We start from the raw sequence: 24,032 nt of genomic DNA, 5'->3' as shown, positions 1-24,032 counted from the left end.
TCAAATGATGCAACCGCTGTCAGGCTCCGATGTCCTGCAGAGGAATTTCCCTCTTCTCCACCCTGCAAAGGGACTGGGAAAACCGCAGGAGGCTGGAGTGGCGGGGGGGAGGTGCAGAGTAACAGCCTGTGCTGGCAAACCAGCCCGAGATTCATTTGACGGGAGCAAAGCACATCGGGAAAGGAAACGCTTAAATAACCGTGCATGACTTACCCGCTGCAGATGCCCCGCTGGCTCCCTGCAGAGAGGAGAGTCTCGGCGCGGTCTCTGCTGCCCCCTTTGCCCTTGGGTTTTTTTTTTGCCTGGCTGGAAACACCGGGCTGGCAAAAGCCAAGTAAGGCAATGGCTGTCCCTGGACGACCTCGCTGTTTGCTCAAAGGTGACTTATCTTAGGCAATCTGTCTTGCCTTCCTGTTCAGCTTCTTAACTGCACGCTGTTGAACTAAATCAACAGACTGTACAGTCACCATCTAGCTAACTAGGGCAATCGCAGTGCCTCGGTAATGAGAGCTGTTCTGTGTCCCCCGCGCTCGGTGCTTCTGGAAACAGGGCATTTGGCTTCGGCTCTTGAAGCCTCTAGAAAAGTTTGCCTCTCCTTGGCCGCTCTCTTTTCAAAGAATATTGTAATGATCCTCGTCGCACGAGCTCTGCTGCTCTGTGGCAGGGAAGCCCTTGTGCATTAGCCAGCACAGAGAAACCCTTTGCAGTCTGATTTCCTTGAAGAACGAGCGCTGCTGAGTTCAAATTGCCGCAGAAGCGAAAGGTGAGACCTCACGCGCCCTTTGATACGGCTTGTGGGACAAAAGGCCGAGCAGAGGGCTGGCGAGCGGGACCCGAGATGCTGCCACTTGCTCCGGGACTGCCTGGTGTCACCGACTTCGCGCCGGTAGCGCTGCCCTCTGCTAGTCTGGGGGCTGCTACCCCGCTCGGCACCAAACTGGTTCATCCTAGAGAGGCTCCCGGTTAGGAGAGGAGCCTTGAAGCCCTCCCGGTGCTGCGCTGGCACGTGGTGCCCTCCCCGCACCAGCCGCCCCGGAGGGCCGAGGCTGGCAGGGCGCTGCTGGCCCTGCGCGTGGAGGCATCGCCTCCCGCCCGGCGCGACGGCGTGGGCAAAGGCTGCCTGGCTGCTGGGAGGCAGCTCGCGGCGCGGGCCGAGGGCTCCCGGCAGAGCCGCGCGTCCGGAGCGTGCCCGCGTGGGGAAGACGAGGCGGCACCCTCTCGCTGCTGCCGTCTCTGCGCCAGAGGAAGCTGCAGGGGGTTTTCTTGCAGGGAGGTTTAACCAAATGCAAAGGCTCAGGGAATATTTTAGGCTGCTTTTTTTCACTTTTGCTGCAGAATAAACATGCAGGGGGATGGACAGAAGGGATCTGGAGTGGGCAGCCCTGTCCAGCACAGACTGCCCCGAGTCTCTGCACGCCTCAGCAGGCAGCTCCGCGCCTGCGCTGCCTCTTCCTACGTGGCAAAGCCCCAAGGAGCCTTAGGCAAGGTGCTGTCTGCCGGGGATCTCTGCTCCTGCTGCCAGGCTGCTTTTCAGGAGCAGCTTCCCGGGCAGGGGGGAGAAGCACTCTGGGCCTCATTCTGCCCGTCCGGGTGGACAGAGCAAGAAGGTCGCGGCGGCTGGCGATGCTCCTGCGGGCTGCAGCCCCGTGGCTGGTTGCAAATCACCGAAGAGGCCCAGGGAACGCGGAGCGGCGGCGGATGAGCCCTTTGCATCCCTTGCGGCACCACCGCTGCCGCCTGGAAGGGGGAGAGAAAACCGTGCTGAGCGCAGGGGGTATGAGCCCCTCGCAGCTAAGAGGTGGCGGCAGGTCATCTCCTTTTGCCAGGCTGCTGTCGAGAGAGGGGAGAAGCTGCTGACAGCCCGAGCTGGGAAGGAGCATTGCAAACAGTCCAGGAAAAGTGCTGAGGCTGCAGGTAACCGTCCGCGTGCCTCTAATCGGCCGGCGACGGCTCGGCCAGGGCCGCGGAGCAGATGGGGGATCGCGTGCTGCTCCTTATTGCCGAGCGAGTGCACTGCTCGGCTCTGCAGCCGCCTGCCCTCCCTCGGCCCTTCCTCCCCCTCCTCTGCGCGCCGGGACGACTCTGTGCTTCTGGCACAGCCCTCCATGTCTTCTGATGGGATATTTTTATCTTAAATACTTGGTACTGTCCACGGCAGCGGAGGGGGCTGCTTGGCCGGGCGCCCCAGGCCTTGCTGTGCTGCAGAGCACCGCGGCACGCTGCTAAACGCCGTGACCTGGGCAGGGTGGGCGAAAAGGGGGTGAAATTCTGCTTCGTGCCGCTCTCGGGAAACGTTTGACGGCGTTGGAGCAGCTGGGGACGGCCCACGTGCTAACACACATCACGCTGCGCCGGGCTGCAGCTCCAGCCCCGTCAGTGCCATCGCTGTCCCGCGGCCTGACGCTGCGCCGGTGTCCCCCGGCTCATCTAGCCTGTCCGCTCCCAAGCTTTCTGGCTGGCGGAGGGGGAGGAGAGTGGCAGCCCCGCTCTGCTCTGCTCACACCGTGCATAACCCCGTCGCCTTCGGTGCTGCAGAGCAAGGGGAGGCTTTGCAGCCCCAAGCCGGCAGGGTCGGACAGAGCAGATCCCCGGCTTGTGGCCTCCGGGAGCCTCGGCGCGGGCCGGGGGCCAGGGCAGCATCTCGGCTCCTGCAAGGCAGATCTGGGCCCTTCACGCTGCTTTTTAACCCATTTTCCCCGTTCTTCCCTCTTTCTTCACACGATTCTGCACTCGCAGGGTGGCCCGGGGAGGAGGCTCGTGCGTCGGCCCCTGCTGCAAGTTTCTTCCTGCAGGTTTGGTGGCTTCAAGCCTGTCGCTCTTGGTTTGCAGATCCAGATCCCGGAGGAGAGGGCCAGCGGTGCTGCCTGCCATAGGGAGATGATCTGAACCGGGGGCGACGCCGGGCAGCCGGTCACTGGGGCAGAAGAGGGGTTTGGGGGAAGAGTCGATGCAGGAGACGGCCCCGCCGCTCCGCGAGCTGCCGCTCCGGGCTCCCGGCAAAGAGCCGAGCCGGGCGCACGAGCCGGGAGAGGCTTCGGCCCCAATCGCCGACCCTGCGTCAGCGTTAACGAACCCGGGGAGCTGCCCCTGCGGGGGCAACAGGGTTGAATCCGGAACCAATAATTCCTGGGGGCCGATGATGAATATTTAGGGAGCAAAGGGTCGCTCGGGCTCGGGGATCCGCTCAAATAACCGGAGCCGGAACGCAGCCCCGCGGGGACCCTCGGCGCGCCCCGAGCGCGGCGCTGCAAGGAGCCGCCGGAGCCCTCCGGGTGCCGCCGGGCGCCCCGGACCCGCGCCGAGCCGGAGCGGTGCAGCCCGGCCGCGCTTGCGAAACGCCGCTAAAAATAGCGCAGGGTGCCGCGGGGCAGGGGGAGGCGGCCGGAGGCGCGCGAAGCGCCCGGCACCGCCGCGCCGAGGTGCAAAGACATGTTCGCCTAATTGGCGGCCGCTCGGGATCGGAGCCAGAGGAGGCTGTTGCCAGGCAAAGCCCGAGTTGTTTGTGCAGCGACTGCTGTTTGCTGGACTTTGCCGTGTGCGGGCTGTCAGGCGGCAGCAGATTGTTATCAGCGCTGCTGTCTGGGGCCTCGCGGGGTTTTTTTTGTTTTTGGTCTTTTTTCTCCTCTCCCCTTCTTTTATTGCAACGGGCACTTGTTATTCCGACGGAGGGGAGCCGGCTCCGGGCCCTGCGGCGGGATCCCCGTGGGGAGGGGAGCGGGCAGGCGGGGGACGCTGCTCTTCGGGGGCTGTTCCGCACCGCAGCCGAGGGCCGGACGGCTCGGCGCAAAGCCGGGGCGCGAGTCCCGGCCAAGGGCGCAGCGGGAACGGGCGCCAGCTCCCACCCTCGCCGCCCCCTCGGGAGCGGTTACGGCCGCGCGTCGCCGAGCGGACGGGCCTCGCGGGGGCACCGCGCCGGCCCCACGCCGAGCCGGCGGCGACGGTCTTCGACCGGGGCTGGACGCAGCACCGAGCGGGGGGCGCCCCGGGGACTACAACCCCCAGCAGCCGCCGCGCCGCCGCTCGCTATTGGCTGGCGGGCGCGCCGCGGCCCCGCCCCCTGCGACGCCATTGGTTGAGCAGGGCTCGGGGCGGGGCCAGGCCGGGTTACCCCGCCCCCCCGCCGGGGCCGCGCTATGAAAGCGCCGCGGGCGCCGGGCCGCGCTGCTCTAGAACCGGGGAACGTTCTAGAGCCCCGGGACGGTTCTCGACCTCGGGGGCGGTTCTCGACCCCCCGCCCGCCCCGGCGCCGCCATGCTGGTGGCGGGCTCGCAGTGCTGCTCCCCGGGGCTCGCGGAGTACCGGGGCTGCGGGCCCCTGCGCGGCGGCGAGGTAAGGGGGCGCCTGCCCGCCCCGTCGGGGGGGTCGGGGGTGCCCCCTGCCCTGTCCCGTCCCGTCCCGTCCCGCGGCGGGGTGGTTCGCTCGGGGACGAGCAGGGGCACGTCAGGGCGGTTTGGGCGCCCGGGGCGCCATCCCGTCCCTTGGCCCGTGTGGGCTTGCCCGCTGCGAGCGGGGCTGTGTGGCGGCACTCGGGAGCTGAGTTGGGCGTTCTCAGCCCATGCGGCCTCGCACCGCCGGGTGACAGGGGCTCCGCGGGGTGACACAGGCTCCGTGGGTCGCCGTGCCACGGCACCCGTCACCGACACCCGGCTCTGCTCCGGCTGCGCGTCGCCGGGACGGTCCCCTGCTATTTTTGGGGGGAAGGAGCGAGGCCGGGAGAAATAAACGTCCCCGGCCAGATGGCTGTGAGCTTGTTTATTTGGCCTCTGCTTATCAGCGGCAATTTTCCAACACCTGACTAAGCGCCGGCACAAGCGCCCGGGCTCGCCGCTTGGCACGCGCGCCCGCCCCGCCGAGGCCATTAACTCCTTCCCTCGGCTCCGTCGGCGGGCGGAAACCTCCCGTCGCCGCAGCCCCGCTCCGTGCCTCAGTTTCCCCCGCGGTGGTGGGAGGCGACGGCTCGGGGCAGCGCGGCGAGGGTTAACCGTGCCCGGGGCCGCTGGAGAGTTGCCCAACGCCGCAAAGCCCGGCGAGCCTCTGCGCGGCCAGCAATGATCGAAACGCGCCTGCAAAGGTCACCCTGGGCTGTCGCCGGCCGCCAGCGCGGTGGGCTGCGCTCCGCTTTGAGCCCTGCCGCTTGCATCCGACGGCGTTGGGCTGGTTTGGTTGTTTTCCCCCCTCTCCGGGAGCCTCCGCGGGGCCGGAGGCAGCTCTTTGGCCCGCGGTTGTTAGACGTGAGTCAGGGCGGCGGAGAGGAGGCACCCGAGCAGCCCCGCGGCGGCGGCACGAGCCTCGGCCCCGCTGTCACCCCGGCGCCGCATCCGCCGTGACTCAGGGCCGGAGCATCCCGGGCGCCGCGCGGGCTCCTTCGTGCCTCCCGCGGGAGCGGAGCCCGTCGGCGGGCAGGTGCCGGGTGCTGGCGCGGGGCCTCGCCGGGACGCGGCGCCCGTCACGTGGGGGGCGCGTGGAGGGCTGCCGGCTGCCGCGGGGCCACCGCGTGCCAGCGCCGCCGGACGCAGGGGGACGGGCTCCGCCGGGCGCTTCGCAGGCGGCCGGAGGCAGAAGGCACCTGCGGCTCCTCTCCCGGGCATCTCCGCCGGGTCCCGGACCCGGGGGGCTGCTCCGCTGCTGCCCGACGTCCCCCCGCGACATGTCCCGCCTGCGGCAGGTGACTCCCCGCGTCTGGGGCAGAGCCGCCGGCCCAGCTTCCCGGGCGGGAGGCGGCGTGTCCGACGCTGCCGTGGGGTTTGGAAGGCGTTTTGGCTCGTGCCGTGAGGTTTTGGAAACCTGCTGGGGGATGCGATGTGCTGGCTTTTTTCTGCATCCAGTGCTGGGGGCTTCTCCCGCCCTGAGCTGAGTGGGTGAGATGAGCCGTGTTGCGGGGGGGGGGGGGGGGGGACCGGAGCCGGCTGTGCTGTCCCCAGCCTGGGAAGCGTTCGGAATAGCGACGGATGGAGGGATGAGGTGCTGGCGCCTGGGGGACATCAGGACTCGCCGTAGCAGCACAGGGGATGGGGGCAGAGGGGGTCCAGCTGGCCGAGCTGCGGGAGTGGGGACTGCGCCGAGGGAGGGGTTTTCGCCCCCCGTCCGGGGCGGCACAGCCCAGGGGCGCCGGGGGCTGCAGCAGCCTCTCGGACGGTCCCTGGAGCTTGGTCCCGCTGGAGACGTGCGAGCAAAGCCGGGTGTCCCCTTTCCGCTGCCGGGAGCGTGCCGACAGCATCCTGCTCCTTCTCCCGTCCGGGATGCAACATGCCCACGGCATGGCCAAGCGGGTCTCCACGCCGTGCAAAGCCAGGCTTGCGGAGCGGGGTGAATCTCCCCATGGAGGATCCCGGCGGGCCGCCGGAGCGGAGCCTTTCCAGCCCCGCGGGGCTCTGGGGTGACTCGCTGCGACCAAAACGGGACACGGCTATTTTAAGCGCGGAGCTGCACGGGGCGCCCGTCTGTCAGCCGGCGGCCGTACCTGCTGCCGTGGTCTCTCTGCGGGCGGAGAGGAGCGGAGGCAGCGTGGCCTCTCGCCGGCTGAGGACGGAGGTGGACGAGCGGGTGCAGCGCGTGCAGGATCCCCCCGGGATGCCTGGAGCGGCCGCGGTGCCGGTGGGGCTCCGCGTGCTGCTGCATCCGGGGTGCAGGGGGGATTTGAGGGCTCGTTGGTGCCGGGTGCCGAGCGGCACGGCGGGGATGAGCGAGGGCATCGGCCGGGTCCAGCCTGCCGGTGACACCCCGGATCCCGCTGGCTGAGGGACCCAGGGGAGATCTGGAGCATGCTTGGGGGCTTTCTGAGGGGAAGAGGAAGGAAGAGGAGGGTGGTGCTTCCTCTGCCGAGGCACCGGTGTGCGCTGGGTTCTGCGGGTGGCAGAGCCACTGGTCTCTCTGCCGGCACCTATATCCAGAGCCCGTTAGGTGCTGGAGGGAAATGCTGCTGCTGGCTCCTCTGGGGAGGGGGCACAATTTTGTCTAATGCCCTTCTTGCTCCCTGTTACCGCTGTCCCGTCTTTGAGTCCTAATTGCAAGAGACTCTCCCTCTTTTCCCTGGGGAGGAAGTGGAGCAGCGCAGGTATTTCCCTCTCGCGGGGTTGCATTGAGGAGCAAAGAGCAGCCGGAGCCCGGGAGCCCTTTCCCTGGCGCTCGGCCCCGGCCTTGCCCTGCGCTTCACCTTGTTTTCCGCCCAGGGGGTTGCAAAAGCCAGGGCGCTGCTGCGGGCTGCCCCCGCCTTGCCGGGAGCCGCGCCGGCCCGTGACGCCCTCGCGGGCTCGGCCCCGTCGGAGCGGGTGGGTGTCTGCTCCCGGCGCGGTCCGGCTTTGCGGGGACCCTGCTGCGGCCCCGTCGGCCGTGCTCTGCTCCCGCTCGCCCCTCTTCTCCCCCAGCCCCGAGCCAGCTTCTGAGCTTTGCATAGGGGTTTTGGGGTAGGATTGGGGATTTTGGGGTGTTTTTTGGAGCATCTGTTTGGAAGGAGAAAAGCTGGAGTTGAAACCTTAAGGTGGGACTGGTTTGTAGCTTCGGGTTTGGCTCTGCAGCTTCCTCCCCGCGGGGCCTTGGGCAAGTCCCGTCGTCTCGGGGCCCGTTCCCCAGCGCAGGATCTCGCGCCGGGATTAGCGCTGCTCCGGGCAGGCTGGGATTAACGCTGCAATGGGCAGAGACGTTTCCCCTTCGCGGACACAACCCCACGAGTTAGCGGGATGCTCCGGTGACGACACCGCGGCGCGGGTCAAACCGCGGCTCCGTCCGTGTGCAGGGGGTCGGGCTGCCCGCAGGGGTTTGCTCGACGTGGTGCTATTCTTTAACGGAGATGTCGATCAGCTGGCGGCTGTGTTTTGAGCCTGGGGGTGTTTGCAAGAACCCCTGGGGCGCTGGATTTAGGCTGCTAAGCGAGACCCAAATTGCCCTGGGTCCGGGCGCGCGCGACGCTCCCGGAGAGCTGCCCGGCGTAAGCACCCGGGCTGTGATTTCTTCTCCTTTTCCCCGCGGAGGTGCTCGCGGTAAACCGAGCCCCGGGGCGGGATGGAAACGGGAGCGGCGGGTGCCTGCGCCCCCCCGGCTCGCGCAGCCGCGGCTTTGCCGCCGGCCGGGCTCCGGCGTAACGCGACCGCCCGATTTCATCAGGCGCCGGGCGGGAGCGGGCGAGCGGCGCCCGGCCTGACGCAACTCCCCGGGGCAGGTTGCTCCATCGGCCGGGGGGGCGGGCGCCCGGCCAGGCGCCTGCCTGAGTCACCCTCTGTGCTCGCGCGGCGACGGGGACTCCGGCAGCTCTTCCTCCTCCCCGTTCTCCTGGTTTAAAGCTGTTTTTTTTTCTTTTTTTCTTTTTTTTTGCCTGCTTCCTAGGACAGAGGAATCAAAATGCCCCGGCAGCTGGGGAGGGGCCCCAGCGCCTTCATCCCGGTGGAAGAGGTAAGAGCGGAGTGAGCGTGTCGGTGCTGGTGTGTCCCAGGGGGACGTGTCCCCTCTGGGGGGGCCATTTCCACCTGTGTCCCGTCCCAGGCTGGAGGGGACAGAGGGGGTGGCTCTGTGGGGCGGGTGGGCTCCCATGCGCCGGTCCCTGCTGCTCACAGGTGGGATGGGGACAGGTCGCGCGGTCCGGGAGGGTCCCTGGCTGACCCGAGCTGGGTGCGCGGTGGGTGCCAGGGAGGGCTTGTGCCCAAATCCGGCCGCTTACCGACCCCCCCCCCGTGCTGGGGGGATGCTCGGCAGGACGGAGGGGGAAGCCTGGCGTTTCTCCTGCCCCACGATGGTGAATCTCAGCCCTGCCCGTGCCTCAGTTTCCCCACCTGCACCGCTGCTTCTCCCCGTGCTGCGGAGGGGCTCCCCTGCGCCCGCTCCCTGTGCTGGCACGCGGGGCTGTGACCTGCAGCTCGTCCTCCCCGTGTCCCCCAGATCCTGCGGGAAGGCGTGGAGTCCAGCCGGCGGCAGCTCTTCATCGACGCCTTCGTCTCGGCGGGCAAGGTGGACAACATCGCCATGGTCATGGGGCTGCACCCCCAGTATCTCAGCAGCTTCTGGAAGACCCAGTACCTCCTGCTGCGCATGGACGGGCCCCTGCCCTACCACAAGCGCCACTACATCGCCATCATGGTGAGGGCTGTGGGTCCGAGGCTGTCCCCCAGGGCAGGGTGTCCCTTGGGGACGTGTGTCCCAGCACCTCTCCCATCACCGCAGCTGGGTTTTTGGCCAAAGATCGGAAGGGGTTGGGGCCTCCCCCACAATGCAAGTACCCTGCTGTGTTGATGGGGGCGTGAAAGCTGAGCGCCCTTTAGGTGACATCCCGGTCCCACTGCCACCCTGCTCCCTGCCTGATGTGCTCAGGGGACAACACGGGCGTGTGGCTTGTTGTTGCAGCTGCATCGGCCGTTGGGGCTCTTTGGGTTGTCCCGTGGTCCAGCACCCTTAGCCTGGGAACCCCAGCACCCGCTTTGCTCCTGATGGCGGGGGGCAAAGACCCAGGTTTGGCTTTTCATCCCCGGGGGAAACCCTTCAGGGGCGACCGGGGAAGGTGGCTCCCTGCCTTGGCTTCGCCGAGGGCTTGTAGCAGGGCTGGTCTCCTGCCCGGCGCCGTGGGCTGACGCTGCGCCCCTCCCCGCAGGCAGCAGCCCGGCACCAGTGCTCCTACCTGGTGGGTTTGCACATGGGGGAGTTCCTGCAGGTGGGGGGCAACCCCGCGTGGCTGCAGGGGCTGCACTGCGCCCCCCCAAAGCTGAGGAGCCTCAACGAGATCAACAAGCTGCTGGCGCACCGGCCCTGGCTCATCACCAAGGAGCACATCGAGGTGAGGGCTGGAGATGCTGCCAGGGATCCACAGATCCCAAATCCCCCTCCCCAGTTTGGGGGCTTGTCGTGGGGTCACAACCCCCAGGTTTAACCCTTTGGGGGCTGAGAGGGTCTCTGAGCTGGAGGCCAGGGCTGTGCTGCTCCAGGTGGATGGGGAAGGGGTGACCGCACGGCTCCTCCTCTGCAAAGCCGAACCCGTGTGCACCTCGGTTTCAGGCTCTGCTGAAGACGGGGGAGAACAGCTGGTCCCTGGCGGAGCTGGTGCAGGCGCTGGTGCTCCTCACCCACTACCACTCGCTCGCCTCCTTCGTCTTCGGCTGCGGCATCAACCCCGAGGCGGAGCAGGACGGCGGGCCCGGCTGCCGGCCCCCCTCGCCCCATGGCGACAGCAGCCCGGCCTCCGACGACGGCGTGGGGGGCTCTGGGGTAAGCAGGCGCTTTGCTTTGCAGGGAGCATGGGGTGGGAAGGGAGGGCATGACGGGGTACCGCGGCGCGTTATGGTGTTTCCCGCCGGGAATTGCCCCGGGACCTTTGGCTGGGATGCGGCGGATGCTGTCAGGACACGCCGGTAGCGTCTCTCCCAGGGCCAGCGGCACAGGGCTGCCCCTTCCTCCAGCCCTCAGGGTGCCGGAGCAGCTGGAAGCTGGGCAGGACAAACCCGGAGGCAAATTTTTCTTGGAGAGGCCCTGGGACTGCTCCAAGTGAAAGCAGAGCCGGTGGCCTGCAGCGAGCGGTGCTCCCTGCCCCGCTGTGCGCGGGCAGCCCGGGGCTCGCAAGCCCTCTGCATCCTCGCTCTGCCACGGACAGACTTTGCCCTCTGCCAGGGTAAAGATGCCATGCGGGAGGTGGAAGTGCTGATGGAGAGGATGCAGCTGCTGCGAGAAAGCCAGCTGGAGGAGGAGGGGGTCACGCAGGAGGAGATGGCGACGCGCTTCGAGCTGGAGAAGACGGAGAGCTTGCTGGTCGCTCCCTCGGGTGAGGACACGTGGGGACGTGGTGGGCTGGGAAGGGTCCACGAGGGTCTGGACTAGTGGGAGGGGAAGGATGGAGCCAGCACCGAGCAGGATTGGGCCCCCCGGCTGTGGGGCTGGCTCTGCCCTCCAGCCCGGGGCCGGGGCCGTGTGGGGCAGCCCCACGGCGCGTTGCTCACGGCCGCCGCGCTGGTGTCTCGCAGATATCGCGGCTCCAACGTCCCTGCAGTCCAACGTCCTGTGCTTCGTGGAGGACCCCGAGTTTGGCTACAAGGACTTCACGCGCCGGGGCGAGCAGGCACCCCCCACCTTCCGCGCGCAGGTGGGTGCCCTCGGCCCCTGTGCCAGCTGGAGAGCGGGTGACAGGGCTGGGTGGCAGGTCCTGCGTGTCACCGCTGCTGCTGCTGTCCCTCTCTGTCCCGCGCTGGGGCTCAGCAGTGACCGGGCCAGCGGGGCTGGGGTGCAGCAGGGCTGCTCCCAAGGTTGTAGAGCTGCATGGACAACCCTGGCGTGGAGGGCGACGGGCTGGTACCGGGCTGGAGCCTTCACCCAAGCGGTGTTTGGGCCGAGGTGCCTCTGTGTGGTTCGGATGGATATGAGTTGTCAAGAGGATCTTGGCAACGTGGGAAAGGGAGACATCAGGCCGGAGAAGGGCAGGACATGAGATCTGCAGGCGCAGGGACGCTGTGTTGCCTGTAGAGCCCCCACCCCAGCATCCTTCCTCTGGCAGGATTACACCTGGGAAGACCATGGCTACTCCCTGATCAACCGCCTCTACCCTGATGTGGGGCAGCTCCTGGACGAGAAGTTCCAGGTGGTCTACAACCTGACGTACAACACCATCGCCATGCACTGCGGAGTGGACACCTCCATGCTCCGCAGGGCCATCTGGAACTACGTCCACTGCGTCTTCGGGATCCGGTAGGTCCCCGAGTGCCCTCGAGCTGTGCCGGGAGCCCACGCTCTCTGTGCACGTGCAGTGCCCACGAGCAGCTCCTGCCTAACAAGCCCAGGAGCCTCTCTGTCCCGCAGGTTCCCGGTTCAGGTCTGGGGCAGCAGCCAAGCCTGCCTGCACCATGTCCCTTCCCTGGTGGCCCCCCATGGCAGCCATCTCCCCGGAGAGGCCTGGGTCCTGTACTTGGGGAACAGGGTGTTTGGAGAGGCTCTTTAGGACAAAGGCAGATTTGACTGTTTGCCCAGGGGATAAAATTAAGACCCCTAAAGGAGAGGGAAGCGTGTTGGTGGCTCTGTCCTTTCCAGAGAGCGTGAGCCTCAGCCCGGCAGGGACGGGGCGTGTGGCGCTTGGCAAGGGTGCGGAAGGATGTGGGTGCTATCGAGCCGCTCTCACCCGTGGGTCTGGCTGAAGAGCTGTGGTCGGGGGAAGGCGCAGCCAACCTAATCCTCACCATGAAAGTCAGAGCAGACACCAGTCTCAGTGGGGCTGTTGCTGTTGATAAGACTAAGGAAGAGCAACGCTGCAGGAGGCCGGAAGATGGGACACAGCGTAGATCTGGTGGAGCACAGGGCATGAGCAAGCATGCTTGCAAGCAGCCTAGCTGGTAACGCCGTGCTCTTCCCCTAGGAGTGACCTTGCATGAAGAGGTTGTAGTGAATGCTATCGCAGAGACCTGTTGGCAGTGGTTGTGCTTGGAGTAACGTGCCCTCCTCTCTCCCCCAGCTATGACGACTATGACTACGGGGAGGTCAACCAGCTCTTGGAGCGCAGCCTGAAAGTCTACATCAAGACGGTGGCCTGCTACCCGGAGAAGACGACCAAACGCATGTACACGCAGTTCTGGAGACACTTCAAGCACTCGGAGAAGGTGCTGCCCCCTCCCCTCATCCTGGGAGTGGGAGGCTGAGCTGGGGGAGGTGGCGTGGGCAGGGACCTGGTCTCTCCTCCCCGTCCCGGTGTCCCCTGCCCCCCAGGGAGGCGAGGCGCTGAGCTTGCCCTCGTCCCCGCTGTGCCCTGACCCTGCTCTCCTCGCATCCCAGGTGCACGTCAACCTGCTGCTGCTGGAGGCTCGGATGCAGGCGGCTCTGCTGTACGCCCTGCGCGCCGTCACCCGCTACATGACCTGACAGGTCTTCGCTCCCTCCTTCTCCTCCTGCCCCGGGTGTGGGGGGCAGGCGAGGGGGGAGCCGGCACCTTAAAGACTTCACTGGAATATTGTCTCCTGCCTTAAGGGGCCTGGAGCTGTGGAAGGAAAGGGGGGGACTTCTCCTCCCCGTGCCCCTTATCCCGGGAGAGGGGACCCCCAAGGAGCTGTGAAGAGCCCGGCCGTGCCCGGTGCATCCCGCCGGGCAGCTCCAGTCCCTCGCCGCTCCGGGGCTGGGCGGCCGTGGGGATGCTTGGCCGCTCCGTGCCTTTCTCGCGGTGACCCGGCACGAAGCCGAACCGAGGCGCCGGTGCCACCCGCCACCTCGGCTCCTCGGAGCCCCCGCCGGGCTCGTGCAATGATGTTACCCCTCGGAGCCGTGTCCCGGCAGCGAGGCCGCGGCCACGGAGGACTGTCCTCGTACCAAAGATCCCTGGAGGGAATCGCCGGCTTTCCCAGGCCGGGCTTCGCCCTCCTGCCCTGCTCCTCGGGGGCTCTTGGACTCGCTGCTCCGGAGGACTTGAGACGTGGGAGCATCTCGCCCGCCTCCGAGGCGGGTGGCTGCACTCCAGCGCTCTGCCCCGCGTCCCCGAGCAGCCGGCGCGGGAGGGATCAGGCCGTCCCGGCTCCCGCTGGGCAGCAAGAGGTCGGAGCCGGGAGTCCCTCCGCCCTGGGTGCACCTCCCGCTGCCCATCCCTGTGCCGGGATGTCCACGTTTCCCTGCTGCCGGGGCATCCCGGCCCCTCGCTGCTCCTCCCCGGACACGGGGCTGGTGCTGGAGCAGGGGTCGGGCTGTGGGCAGCATCCCGCCTGGCCGAGCCCCTGCAATTCGGGACTCGCAAAGTGCCTCCTAGAGCAGGGCCCGGGGCAGAAGCGAGGGGGAGGTAGGAGCACCGGGGCTGTTTCACGCTGCCTTCGCACCCCCGTGGCAGCCAGCACCCCGTTTCTGGGGGGCTCCGTCCCTCAGAGCCCCCGGGGAGCTGCTGCTCGTGGTTTGCTGGCTCCTCGGCTCACCCGGGAACCTGAGCGACGATGTGAAACCGAAGAAACCTTGGATAAACCTGTTTTTCCCTCCTGCTCTCTGCATGCTGCTGGGGAAGAGCCTTGCTCCCTCCCCATGGCCTCCGTTTCGCTCCCACCCGTGCCCTCCCTGGGGGAAACCCCGGGCAGGAAACCTTCACCAGGGGATTTTTCTTGGAAAGGGGCTGGTTTTAGGTGTGAAGCCGAGTGGGTCCCTGCCCCGCCGGGAGGGTGATGCGCTGCTGCAGGGGAAGGGCGCGGAGTGGCTGCGGCTTCATCCCGATGTGCCAGAGTATTTTGCGCCGGCGCGGGTCGCTGGGAAGTGCCTGTTTCGGAGAGCCCCCGCTCCCGGCTCTCCCAGGAGCCCGGGGAGCCGGCAGCATCGCCCGCTGCTGTATGGCTGTTGGTTTGTCTCTGCTGAACTGTAGCTCCAGTTAAGTTATTTCTATTTTTTCGGGTGTATTTACTCCTGACTGGGCATGGAAATGCCGCTGTGACTTTGCTACACATCCTGTTTGAAAAAATAAAGTCTTTTTTTTTTTTTTTCCAAACGCCTCTGTGTGATGCTCCTTACCCCTGGCTGCAAACGTGGAGGTTTTGATGCAAATGTGTTTCAGGACTGTTTTCCCTTTCCCCAGCTGCATGCATACAGCAGTGGGAGCACTGGCTCTTCCTAGCAGGATCTGTCTCCAACCTTTCCTGGTTGCAAAACCACCGCGATGCCCTTATCCGCTGCGGCAGGGGCATCGCTCCGGGCCGAGCCGCCTCCCTCACCGCGCTGCTCCCCTTCCCGCTGTCCCCTTGGGGCAGTGGCAGCCAGAGGGAAACTGAGGCAGAGCCGGCCCCGCGGTGGCCTTCGTCCCCTCTGTGGGAGTGGCGCTGGGGCTGGGCCCTTGCTGGCTGCAGGTTTTGCAGCGTTGAATCACAGCCACCAGATATTTCCCAGCGTGTTTTCCCAGATCGGGGCCAGATGCCCTGGAGAGAAGCACAAAGGTCCCCCCAGCGCCGTATTTCCATGCCGGGGGCGATGCCAGGCGGGTGCTCAGGGAAGCAGGGTCCGTGGGCTCCCCGCACCTCCCTCAGCTCAGCACCCCAGCGATGCTCGTTTAATTTTAGCTGCTTTTTCTCTGCTGGCGGGTGCCCGCTCGTCCCGAGGGCGTCGCAGAGGGGGGAGCGAGTCACCGGAGGGGAAACTGAGGCAGCGCCGGGTGCATGCTCCCGCCCCAGCCCACGGGGATTAAACCTTAGTGCCCAAAGGGCTGGGGGCTCGTGCCTCAAATCTACGGGGAATGGCAACTGCGGGGCAGGAAACGCTTATTTTCCAGTGACTCCAGCATGGTTTTAGGGAGAGCAGGATGGGTTTTCCCGCAGATGCACGGCGGGATTCACCCGCGGGGTCTCGGGGCAGAGACTGTGACCGGCTCCGTTTCGGCTGGGTCTCCCCGGGGCGAACGCTGCGGAGCAGCAACGGTTTGCTTTGCCTGCCGGCTTTTCAGCAGGCCGGAGAAAATCTCCTCCTTTAAGGAACTGAAACAGTTCAGCAAATCGATGGCAATCATTAGAAGAAGGTCAAGCCGACGCGGAGCTTGTGTTTGAGGAGGGATTTTTCCTGCCTCCTTTTAGTTCTCTTTGAGGTAGCTGAAATATTTTGTTTGAGTGGAAGAAATCTGCCAGCTAAAGACATCGTTTCGGGTGGTGAAAAAATCACGCTGGGCGGTGCCGCGGCTTTGAGAAATTCCTTCTTTGCTCCCGTTTCGCCCCGGCGAGCCTGGGGTCACCCAGCCGCGTCTCCTTTCCGCCCCCGTCGCCTTTCCCCGGCGGTACCGGATCCCCCGGCGCCTTTCCCGGGAGGCGGCCGAGCTCCGTCGTGGGTCTCCGGGCGCCTGGTCCCGCCCTGCAAAGCGATGCCGCCCCGGCGGCTGGATCGGCGCCCGGGAAGGCCCCAGGGCGGCTCAGGCCGAGGGAGGATGGGTTTTATCTACCCCTCCTCGTTTCGGAGGGCTGTAAAGCAGACAGATTCTTAAAAGCATTATTTTTTAATTCTTTTTTATTCCCCCTCTGGTCTTGCAGAGCAGCAAACCCTGCTTTGGGCTCTGGACTTTCCTCCCCACTTGTCCCAGTGGGGATTTAAAACAAAACCACCGAGGATTTGTAGCCGGCTCTGCTGGAAACTGGGATTTCCCATGTCCGTTTCAACCCCAAAGGATGCTGAGAGCAGCGAGACAGCCGGCAAGGACCAGTCGCCCTCTTCATCCTCCCCCAGTTTTCTGCCACAGCATCAAATAACCCAGGGGCGAGCCAGCTCCGTGAGACGCCTTTAACTCAGCGCCTGGGTCATGGTATCAATTTAACCCACTTCCTTTTTTTCAGGTGTTCACAATTATAAATTAATAAATTCCTTACCCTGCGTTTAGCTGAGGTCTGCAATTTGTAGGCATATGTATAATTTATCGGCAGCTCTCATTGTTGTCTCCCAGGGCAGGAGGCGCGTCAAGAACCTCCCTACCTGGAGCTGAGAGTCACGATTCGAGCGTGGCGCAAAAAAATTGCATGCAATTGCCCTCGATTTAAAAAAACGTAATGTGTTAATGGCGTTTAAAAAGCAGCAACGCAACGGGAAAATAATAATAATCGGGGGGGCTCTGCTTGAGGAGAGCTTTGGCGCTGATGGAGTCCGAGCGGCTTTGCAAAACGTGCATTGGGGTAGTGAGCTTTGCCGCCGAGCCGGATCGAGCCGAGCGGCCGTGGGTGTTTTAGCAGCCGGTGGCTCTGCTGCGGCTCCGTGCGGGAACATCCGTGCCCTCCGCGCCGGCAGCTCTTTACCACCTCTGTTACGAGCTCCGCAGGCTGGATCTGGCTAAATTCAAGCTGGAAAAAAGTGGATATTTCCAGGTGAGCCACGGAGGTGGAGCTCAAGCGGGTGCACGTGGCTGCGGGAAAGCTGGCGTTTCCCGCGGCTCCCGCCCGAGCGGCGTTCCCGACGGAGCCGATTGCCCGGGGACGGTGGCGGCCCCACGCCATGCGCTCCCACTGCCTTAGCTCATGGGAACGGCATGTGTCCTCCCCCCGGGGGGCCCAAAATAGCCCCGCTCGGCACGCGGGGGCCCTGCCGGCTTGCGTAACCCACCCCGGGGCTGGGCGCGGGTGGGCGGCCGTGCCGGTGCTTCTCCGGGGCGCCCATGCGGTGTTGCACGACACCGGGAGCACGGCCAGCCCAAAATGCTGCGGTGCCAGCGGGTGCAAAGCCTCTGGAAGCAGCTCGGCGCCCCAAGCCAGCCGGCTCCTTCGCTTTGCACCTTCGCCTCGGCTTTCGGGGTGCCGCCGGGGCCGGGCTGCTCGTCCCGGGGGAAGGGGAGGCTCCGGGGATGGGATGGCGGCTTGCAAAGCCCCAGCGGCTGCTGCAGCCGTTCAGGCCTTGGGAAGCAGCCAGGCAGCAGCGACGCCGCGGCGGTGCGCGAACAGCCGGACGCCGGCAGGCAGCCGTAATTTAGGAGGTGTCACCCCGCTGCGGTGACCTCCCGGGGACGAGAAACGTGGGCGAGCGGCAAAAGCTGCCCTGCCGGGGCAACGGTGCAAAATACCACGAGGAGACCTGCAGCGCGAGGGCGATTGAGCTGCCCTCGTATTTGCAGCCCGAATTTCTGCCCGGCAGCGTCGGTACGTGCCGGCACGGCCGGAGGGAGCAGCCGGGCGCCCTGGATGCGGGATGCAGAGGGCTGCAGGGCCGGGGTCTCTCCCGGGGAGCCGCCACGGCTCGAAAGCCGGAGGTGGGATTTCTGCCCGGAGTCCTGGATAACCACCTCCGGGGGGGGTCGGGGGGGGTCGGGACGCCGGAGCAGCCGAGATGCTGTGACTAACCCCCGGCAGCGGGCTCTGCGCCCGGGCCGCGAGGAAGATTTTCCATGGCGGGGAGGGAGCTGGACCGGGGCTGCGTGCAGCCAGGCCGGGCTGCTCCCCGCGGAACGGCGGCTCGGCTCCAGCCCGCGGCTCCGGGGTTTCTGAGGAGGCAGCGCCGCTCGCTGGAGGCCCGCGGCAGATCCGCAGCCCCGCTGCAAACCTTCCCCGCGTCCCCGCTGCAAGCCCTGCCCGTAACCTTGCTGCTGCCTTGTTGCAAACCCTCCCCGTATCCCTGCTGCAAACCCTCTCCGTATTCTTGCGGTTGCCTTGTTGCAAATCTTACCCATGTTCCTGCTGCAAAGCCGGCCCGCATCCCCGCCGCCAGCCCCGCTGCAAAGCCTGCTCGTGTCCCCACTGCCAGCCCCGCTGAAAACCCTCCCCGTATCCCTGCTGCAAACCCTGCCTGTATCTTTGCTTTTGCCTTGTTGCAACCCCCCTCCATATCCCTGCTGCAAACCCTGCCTGCATCCCTGCTGCTGCCCCCCCCCGCTGCAAACCCTGCCTGCAGCCCCACCAGCCCCCCTGCAAACCCTCCCCATATCCCTGCTGCAAACCCTGCCTGCAACCCTGCTGCCCCCCCCCCGCTGCAAACCCTGCCTGCGGCCCCACCAGCCCCCCCGGGAACGGCCCTGCTCCCCGCGTGCCGAAGCCCGTGAGCATCCCGCTTTCCCGCTGGACACCAAGGGCCGGTTCATAGGGTCGCCCAGGGATGACGACCCCCCCCCCCGGAAAAATGCACGTTGGATCCTTCTCTGCCGGAGAGGATCTGAAGCCTCCCTCCATCCCGGGAGCCCCCCAGGCCGCCCGGCACGAGGCTTTACGGGCTGCCCGAGCCTTTGCTCTCGCCCTGACCTCGGCAAGGTGCTGCCGGGCGGGGGGGGGGGTCTCGGCCCCCCCTTTTCGCGCCTGCAGAGCCGCTGCTCAGCATTCAGGGGCCATCGTGCAGGCTAAGGCCTCCGCTGCTTAACCACCCGCCGGGGGGGCTCCGAGCACCGCGCGGCTCGTAAAACATGGATGGCATCGATCTGCCAAACGGCAGCCCGGCTTCAGTGCGCCCGGGCAGCGGGGCGGCCCCAAATCCCCACGGCAGCCCTGCCTCCGACGAGGCCGGCGGGAGTGAAGAGCTTCATCGTCCCACCCTCTTCATCGGGGCGTGGGACAACCCCGGGCTCCGGGCTGCGAGTGGTCCCTATCCCTGCGGAAAAAGGGTGTTTTCCGGCTTGCTCCCCTTCTCGTCGCAGGCAAGGCCGCGCTGGGTTTTGGGGACGAGCGGGGCGGCCGGGAGCGCTTCGAGCACACGCGGCGCCGCTGTTTCTAGCCGCCCCGGTTGCCTCTGGCTCCGCGGCTGAAACTGCAACTCGACCGCGGCAGAGGATGAGTCACGTTTCCCAGCGCCGCTGCGCGAGGGAGGAATCAAACGCACGTATTTGCCCCGAAAAAGGGCCGAGCGGCTCTGCGCCGGCGGCGTGTGCTTGGCTCGTTACCCCAAGGGCTTAGCCGAAACCGCGACACCAAAAGCCTCATTTTTTCCCCCAAACGAAGGTGGGGAGTTGTGTGTAACGATGCGACTGCGGGAGCTGGAAGCGCGGCGATGTCCTGGCGGGTGCCGCACCGCGGCGGGACACCCGGATGCTCCGAGCATCCTTCCCGCTCCCGCATCCCTGCGGGAAGCAGCGAGACGCGCGGGAGCCTTTGGGCCGCGCTTCCCGCACCCGCCCGCTCCTCCGGACGGGAAAACGGCCTTGCCGTCCCGGCAGAGCAGGGGCCGACGTTTGCTGGGATGAAGCGCTCAGGTTTTTCCGGTGCGGCAAGTGGTTGTTTCTGTAAGACGAAGGCGATTGAAGGCTTTCACGTTAAAAAAACCTGGAAAAACCCAGGAGTTTGTCAACATCGGCGCCTTCGCCGGCGAGAATGGGAATTAAAAATAGCTCTTTCCCGCCGGTGCGTGGAATTCCTTTATTTTGCTCAATGATGTCGGCACTCGCTCCCTGAGCATCGCCCGGCCGAAACCCCCGGAGCCCCCGGGGGCATCCGAGCCCCGGGAATGTTTTCCTACCCAACCACTGACTCCAAAGGCCCCCCAAGCCCCCCAACCCTGACCCCAAATTGCCACCCCAAATCCCCCCAGCCCCCGGCATAAAATGCCCCCCCAGTCCCCGTCCACTGACCCCAAGTGCCCCCCCAATCCCCACCCCAAGTCCCCCCAGCCCCCCCCGACCCCAATTCCCCCTCAAATCCCCCCCAGCCCCCTCCCTGGCTGCCCCAAATCCCCCCAAATCCCTGCAGTCCCCCCCCCCACTGACCCCAAATCCCTCCCGGGTCCGCACACCAAATCCCTCCCAAATCCCCCCCCCCCCAGCGCGCCCCCCCCGCCGGCGCCAAATCCCCCCAACCCCCCCGCCCTCCCCGCCGACCCCCGCCGGGCGGCGCGGGGGCGGGGCCCGTGCGCGGGGGCGGGGCCTTGACTCGGGGGCGGGGCCAGGGGCGGGGCCAGGGGCGGGCGGACTACACGTCCCGGCATGCAACGCGCGCCGCCCTCCCCGCGAGGCTTCCGGCGGGGCCGCCCCGGGAGGCGGCGGAGCGAGCCGGCGGCGGCCGCGGGCAGCAGGTGAGGGCGGGCGGGCGGCCCGGGGCGCCCCGCTGCGGGGCCCGGCCCCTGCCCCCGCCCCCGGCTGCCTCGGAGGGGGCGTGTGGGGCCGGCAGCGGGGTGTTAGTGGGGCTGAGTGTGGGGGAAGGGGGTAGTGGGGGGGCTGTTGGTGTGGGGCAGGGGTGGGGGGGCGTCGGTGGGGGGTGAGTGAGGGGGTGTTGGTGTGGGGCAGCACGGGTTTGGGGTAAGAGTGATGGGGCCCATTGGTGGGGGGCAGCATTGGTGGGGGGCAAGTGAGGGGGCTGTTGGGGTGGGGGGGCAAGTAGGGTGATGTTATGGAGGGAAAGAGGGATGGGGTGTTGTGGGGGTAAGTGAGGGCAGGAGGAGTGCGAGTGGGTGTTCCTGGGGGTGTTAGTGGGGGGGGGTGAGCGTGAGGGTGCTGTTGGGGGGAGCAGGGTGCTAATGGGGAGGTGGGTGTGGGGGACATTAGTGGGGTGAGTGTGGGGGAAGGTGCTGGGGAGGGGAGGGGGTGGATGGGGGGTATCAATGAGAGGGGTTTAGCTGGGGGGGGTGAGTCCCCCCTTTTTCTCCCCACTCTGTCCCCCAGCGCTTGCTGGGTGAAGCCGCTCTCCCCTCGCTCCCTGGGCGAGCCCCTCCATGGGCGCTGGGGGCAGCAGGGTCTCCAGCCCTTCTGTAGCCCCCCCAGACTCAGCCTGCTTGTTGTCTCTGCAGGCTGGCACGTGGGGGGCTGGGAGGTCCCCCCGCTCTGTTTTGGGGAGTAAAACTTGGGTGCCTCAGAGGAGCGAGTGGGTGCTTGGCTCCAAGTTGTAGGCAAGGCGATCCCTGCTTTTCCCATCGTTCCTGGTCCCCAAGCTCGCTCTCTGTGGCCCCGAGTTGCAGGTGGGGTAACTCTGCTGTGGGCAGGCGGCGGATGGAGCTTCGCCTGGGTTGGCCTCGCTTCCCCGGGAGCCGAGAGGTGCTGCGGTAGTTCGCGTGTTCAGGAGCCGTGCGGTGACTAAAGTTTGGCCTCCCGAGTTGCTCTTTCCGTGCTTGTGCTGGCAGCCTGGCTCAAACAGGCTGCCTGGCCTTCCAGCGGCAGCGCTGGGAGTCGGAGCTTGAAAACTTGGTTGAGTGGCTGAACTGATAGTTTACATGGATGTCCGGGGCCTGCTTTTAAAACAAAACAAGCAGCAGCGTGCCGGCTATAGCTTCTATTTCATGTGCTTTGCTGTCCTCTGATGTGCTTAGGCCCTGACTAAAAGTAAAACTTTTTGTTTCTCATCTGTGCGGCTGTCCTGTTGCTTTCTATGTGAGAGCTTCACTTCTAAATTCTGCTTTCTGGGGCAGCCCCTTTGGTATTTCTTTGTTTGATCTGTGTTGTCTTAATGTTGGCTGAAATTTGAAACGTTCTTGCTGTGCCTCTCATTTAATTGTTCTTTCCTGTGTTTGCATTCAGCTGAATTATCTACCTCTGTCTTGCTTTGTGTTATGTTTGTCCAGGTGGAGGTAAGGTGAGGTCTCCGTGCCCCTCTGTGGGGTGCGAGTGCTGAAGAGCTGTTAGCACTGACAAAAAGTGAACATGCGAGAGAAGGTGCTTGGCTGAGACTGAAATTCCTGAGAAAAAGCTCTTCTCAAGAGCTTCCACCAGCTAGAAAGAGATGTGTGAATGCCTAAAGAGGTGCGAGAAGTGATTGCTTCTCTTTAATGTGTGAAGAAACCTTGAATCGTATGGCTGAGTTTTAAACTTGAAATTTGCTTTTGAAAAACATAAACATCAGCAAGTCATTGGCAGACTCTTTTTTTGCTTGCGCTGGAAGGTGCAAGATGAGGCTTTCTGTGGTTCGGTTGCGGTGAGTAAAAGGATCAGTTCAGTTGAATCAGCTTGTTGTGCTGCTGTTGTTGAAGTTGCACAGAAGTGTGTTTGAACTTCTCCTCTACCTGCTATGATTTCAGTATAAATGCCCATTGCTCTTCAAACATACAACTTACATTAATCCATATTAACTTCTGAGTGTACACAAGACCTCAAAGAGAAATTTTACATAACTACCTTCCCAAATGTGAGTGCAAAGAAAAGGGGGGAAAACAAAGCCTAAATGAGGCCAGTTGTTACGGTGGAACCTGGTTGACACGTAGCTATGCCAATTTAAGTTAGTATCTTGGATGGTGGTGGTAACAATACTGTTTTTCCTACTCTGAGTGGGTTTAAACTTGTTCTTTCTAACAGTGTTGGAAATGACTGTGCCGATGTGTCCTAGGTTAATGTGGTTTCAAATGTATCAGTCCTCGTTTTCACAAGGCTTGCTCTTGTTATCAGGTAACATCTTAAAGGATGTTTTTGTAAAGTAAGTGTTCTTTCTGGACTGTCCAGATATAGCTGGGTGAGCTACATTTGAGGCACCGAGCATCCTCAAGTCCTGGAAGTTGGGGAGGGAGAGTCCTACTGGGAGCATAGGGCAGTGCAAAGAGTCTGACACAGACAAGGGAAATGTGATTGCATCCTTGCTTTCATGCTGCTGCATCAGTAATCTGTGATTATGCAGCCTTCTACTTCATTCAATCACTGGTTAATTTGATTTCCAGTTTAATTTGATGACAGTTTTGAGAGCCAAATCACTTGTATTTAAACAAATGGCTTCTATTTTGATCAAATTTCATTGTGTTTGGCATGTGTTGGGGCACTATAAGTGTTAAATATTGCTGACACTGCTGTTCCTGCAGGTCTATTAGTTGGTGATGAATATTCAGTTACTCGCTGTACAAAACCTGGGTCTGGTGGGGTTGGGGGGAGCTTAAAGTGAAACCTGTGCAGTGGTGGAAGTTGCACTGATGTTGGTTTTCTGTCCCTAGCCTAAGTGATGCCATTGTGAAGTGAGTTGATGGGATCCATGTGATCACCTGGATCATCTCAATACCTGTTTAACTATTTATTGGGCAAAACCAGGGCTGGGGGCTACAGAGAGTGCAAGGAAGCTGATAGAGCTGTTGGGGGCAAAGGTGTCCTGATTTTTTAACTGAGATTTTCTGCCAGTCGGCATACATGTGCTCTGAGTGTTTTTGTGAATCTGAGGCTGCTTTTCTGCTGGTGAGCTTGGAAACTGATGGATGTGTGACTGCGGCAGTGGCAGGCCTCGGCTTTGTGTGAGGAAGAAAGCCCTTTCAGAGATCTATTTTTATCATTTAATTAGTAGTTCTTGCTGACTTGTCAATGCTGTGGTGATAAGTATTTCCAGTGCTTTTCGGCACAGTGGGGTCATGCATTAGTCAGCCTATGAATATGCAAGCGGGCAGGCGCACCTTTGGCTGCTTCCAGTTGGGGATTTTTAACTCCTTCCAAGCTGTGCCTCCAAATCGGAGGGCAAAGCCCTTTGCTTGCTTCCTGAGTGGGGAATCGGTGTGTAGATAGAGACATTTGTGATTCTTCCACTTGAGGTTCTCAAAGTATTTTCCAAATGCTGACTGTCCTTCATTTTTCCCTGCCCCAGAGGAATTTTGTATCCTGTAAGCAGCTGAGGTGTAGAGATTTGTGTGGGATCATAAGTAAAAGAGAGCAGATTTCCTGATTCTGTCCTATCTTTCTAGTCTGGGCTCTTCTCCACTGTCGTTGAATGCCTCGGGTGAATCTTTGAAGGCTGGAAAGTGACCTGCAAAACTCCTAGCAGTGACTAGTCATGCGTAGGTATTTATGCTCCTTGCAC

The 24,032-nt window shown here is 64.1% G+C and overlaps 2 protein-coding genes across 8 annotated transcripts in view; both read left to right on the top strand.

The window, feature by feature from the left end:
- The first annotated feature begins 433 nt into the window (after nt 1-433).
- SESN2 (sestrin 2) lies at nt 434-14,401 on the top strand. 3 transcript variants are annotated; one of them, XM_026096710.2, is made up of 10 exons: nt 434-763; nt 8,320-8,385; nt 8,869-9,066; nt 9,575-9,757; nt 9,976-10,185; nt 10,585-10,735; nt 10,935-11,053; nt 11,462-11,652; nt 12,410-12,554; nt 12,727-14,401. In XM_026096710.2, the coding sequence occupies exons 2-10, from the start codon at nt 8,335-8,337 to the stop codon at nt 12,811-12,813; spliced, it is 1,335 nt and encodes a 444-aa protein (XP_025952495.1). In that variant the 5' UTR covers nt 434-763; nt 8,320-8,334; the 3' UTR covers nt 12,814-14,401. The 3 variants fall into 3 exon arrangements, with proteins under 3 accessions (XP_025952495.1, XP_025952494.1, XP_064381060.1); XM_026096709.2 differs by lacking the exon at nt 434-763 and adding an exon at nt 4,103-4,329; XM_064524990.1 differs by lacking the exon at nt 434-763 and adding an exon at nt 5,633-5,665.
- A 5,875-nt stretch (nt 14,402-20,276) lies between these two features.
- PHACTR4 (phosphatase and actin regulator 4) overlaps nt 20,277-24,032 on the top strand; it is a 70,228-nt gene continuing 66,472 nt past the window's right edge. For 2 of the 5 annotated variants that reach the window (XM_064524982.1, XM_064524986.1), the window contains exon 1: nt 20,281-20,355. The gene's annotated coding sequence lies outside the window, so the exon portion shown is untranslated. Of the gene's footprint in view, nt 20,356-24,032 lie in introns of all 5 variants that reach the window. The other 3 variants (XM_064524985.1, XM_064524983.1, XM_064524984.1) reach the window with 2 other exon arrangements.

The sequence above is a fragment of the Dromaius novaehollandiae genome, chromosome 23 (assembly GCF_036370855.1).
Source record: "Dromaius novaehollandiae isolate bDroNov1 chromosome 23, bDroNov1.hap1, whole genome shotgun sequence".
NCBI lineage: Eukaryota > Metazoa > Chordata > Aves > Casuariiformes > Dromaiidae > Dromaius > Dromaius novaehollandiae.
Note: the sequence above shows the minus strand (reverse complement) of the source record. Positions and strands in the feature narration are given on the sequence as shown.

Excerpts from the sequence above, each read along its gene's own strand:
- SESN2 (XM_026096709.2), top strand. The coding sequence starts at position 4,252 with ATGCTGGTGGCGGGCTCGCAGTGCTGCTCCCCGGGGCTCGCGGAGTAC. Across the intron at positions 9,067-9,574 it reads GCCACTACATCGCCATCATG|GCAGCAGCCCGGCACCAGTG; the intron begins GTGAGGGCTGTG and ends CCCTCCCCGCAG. Across the intron at positions 9,758-9,975 it reads TCACCAAGGAGCACATCGAG|GCTCTGCTGAAGACGGGGGA; the intron begins GTGAGGGCTGGA and ends CCTCGGTTTCAG.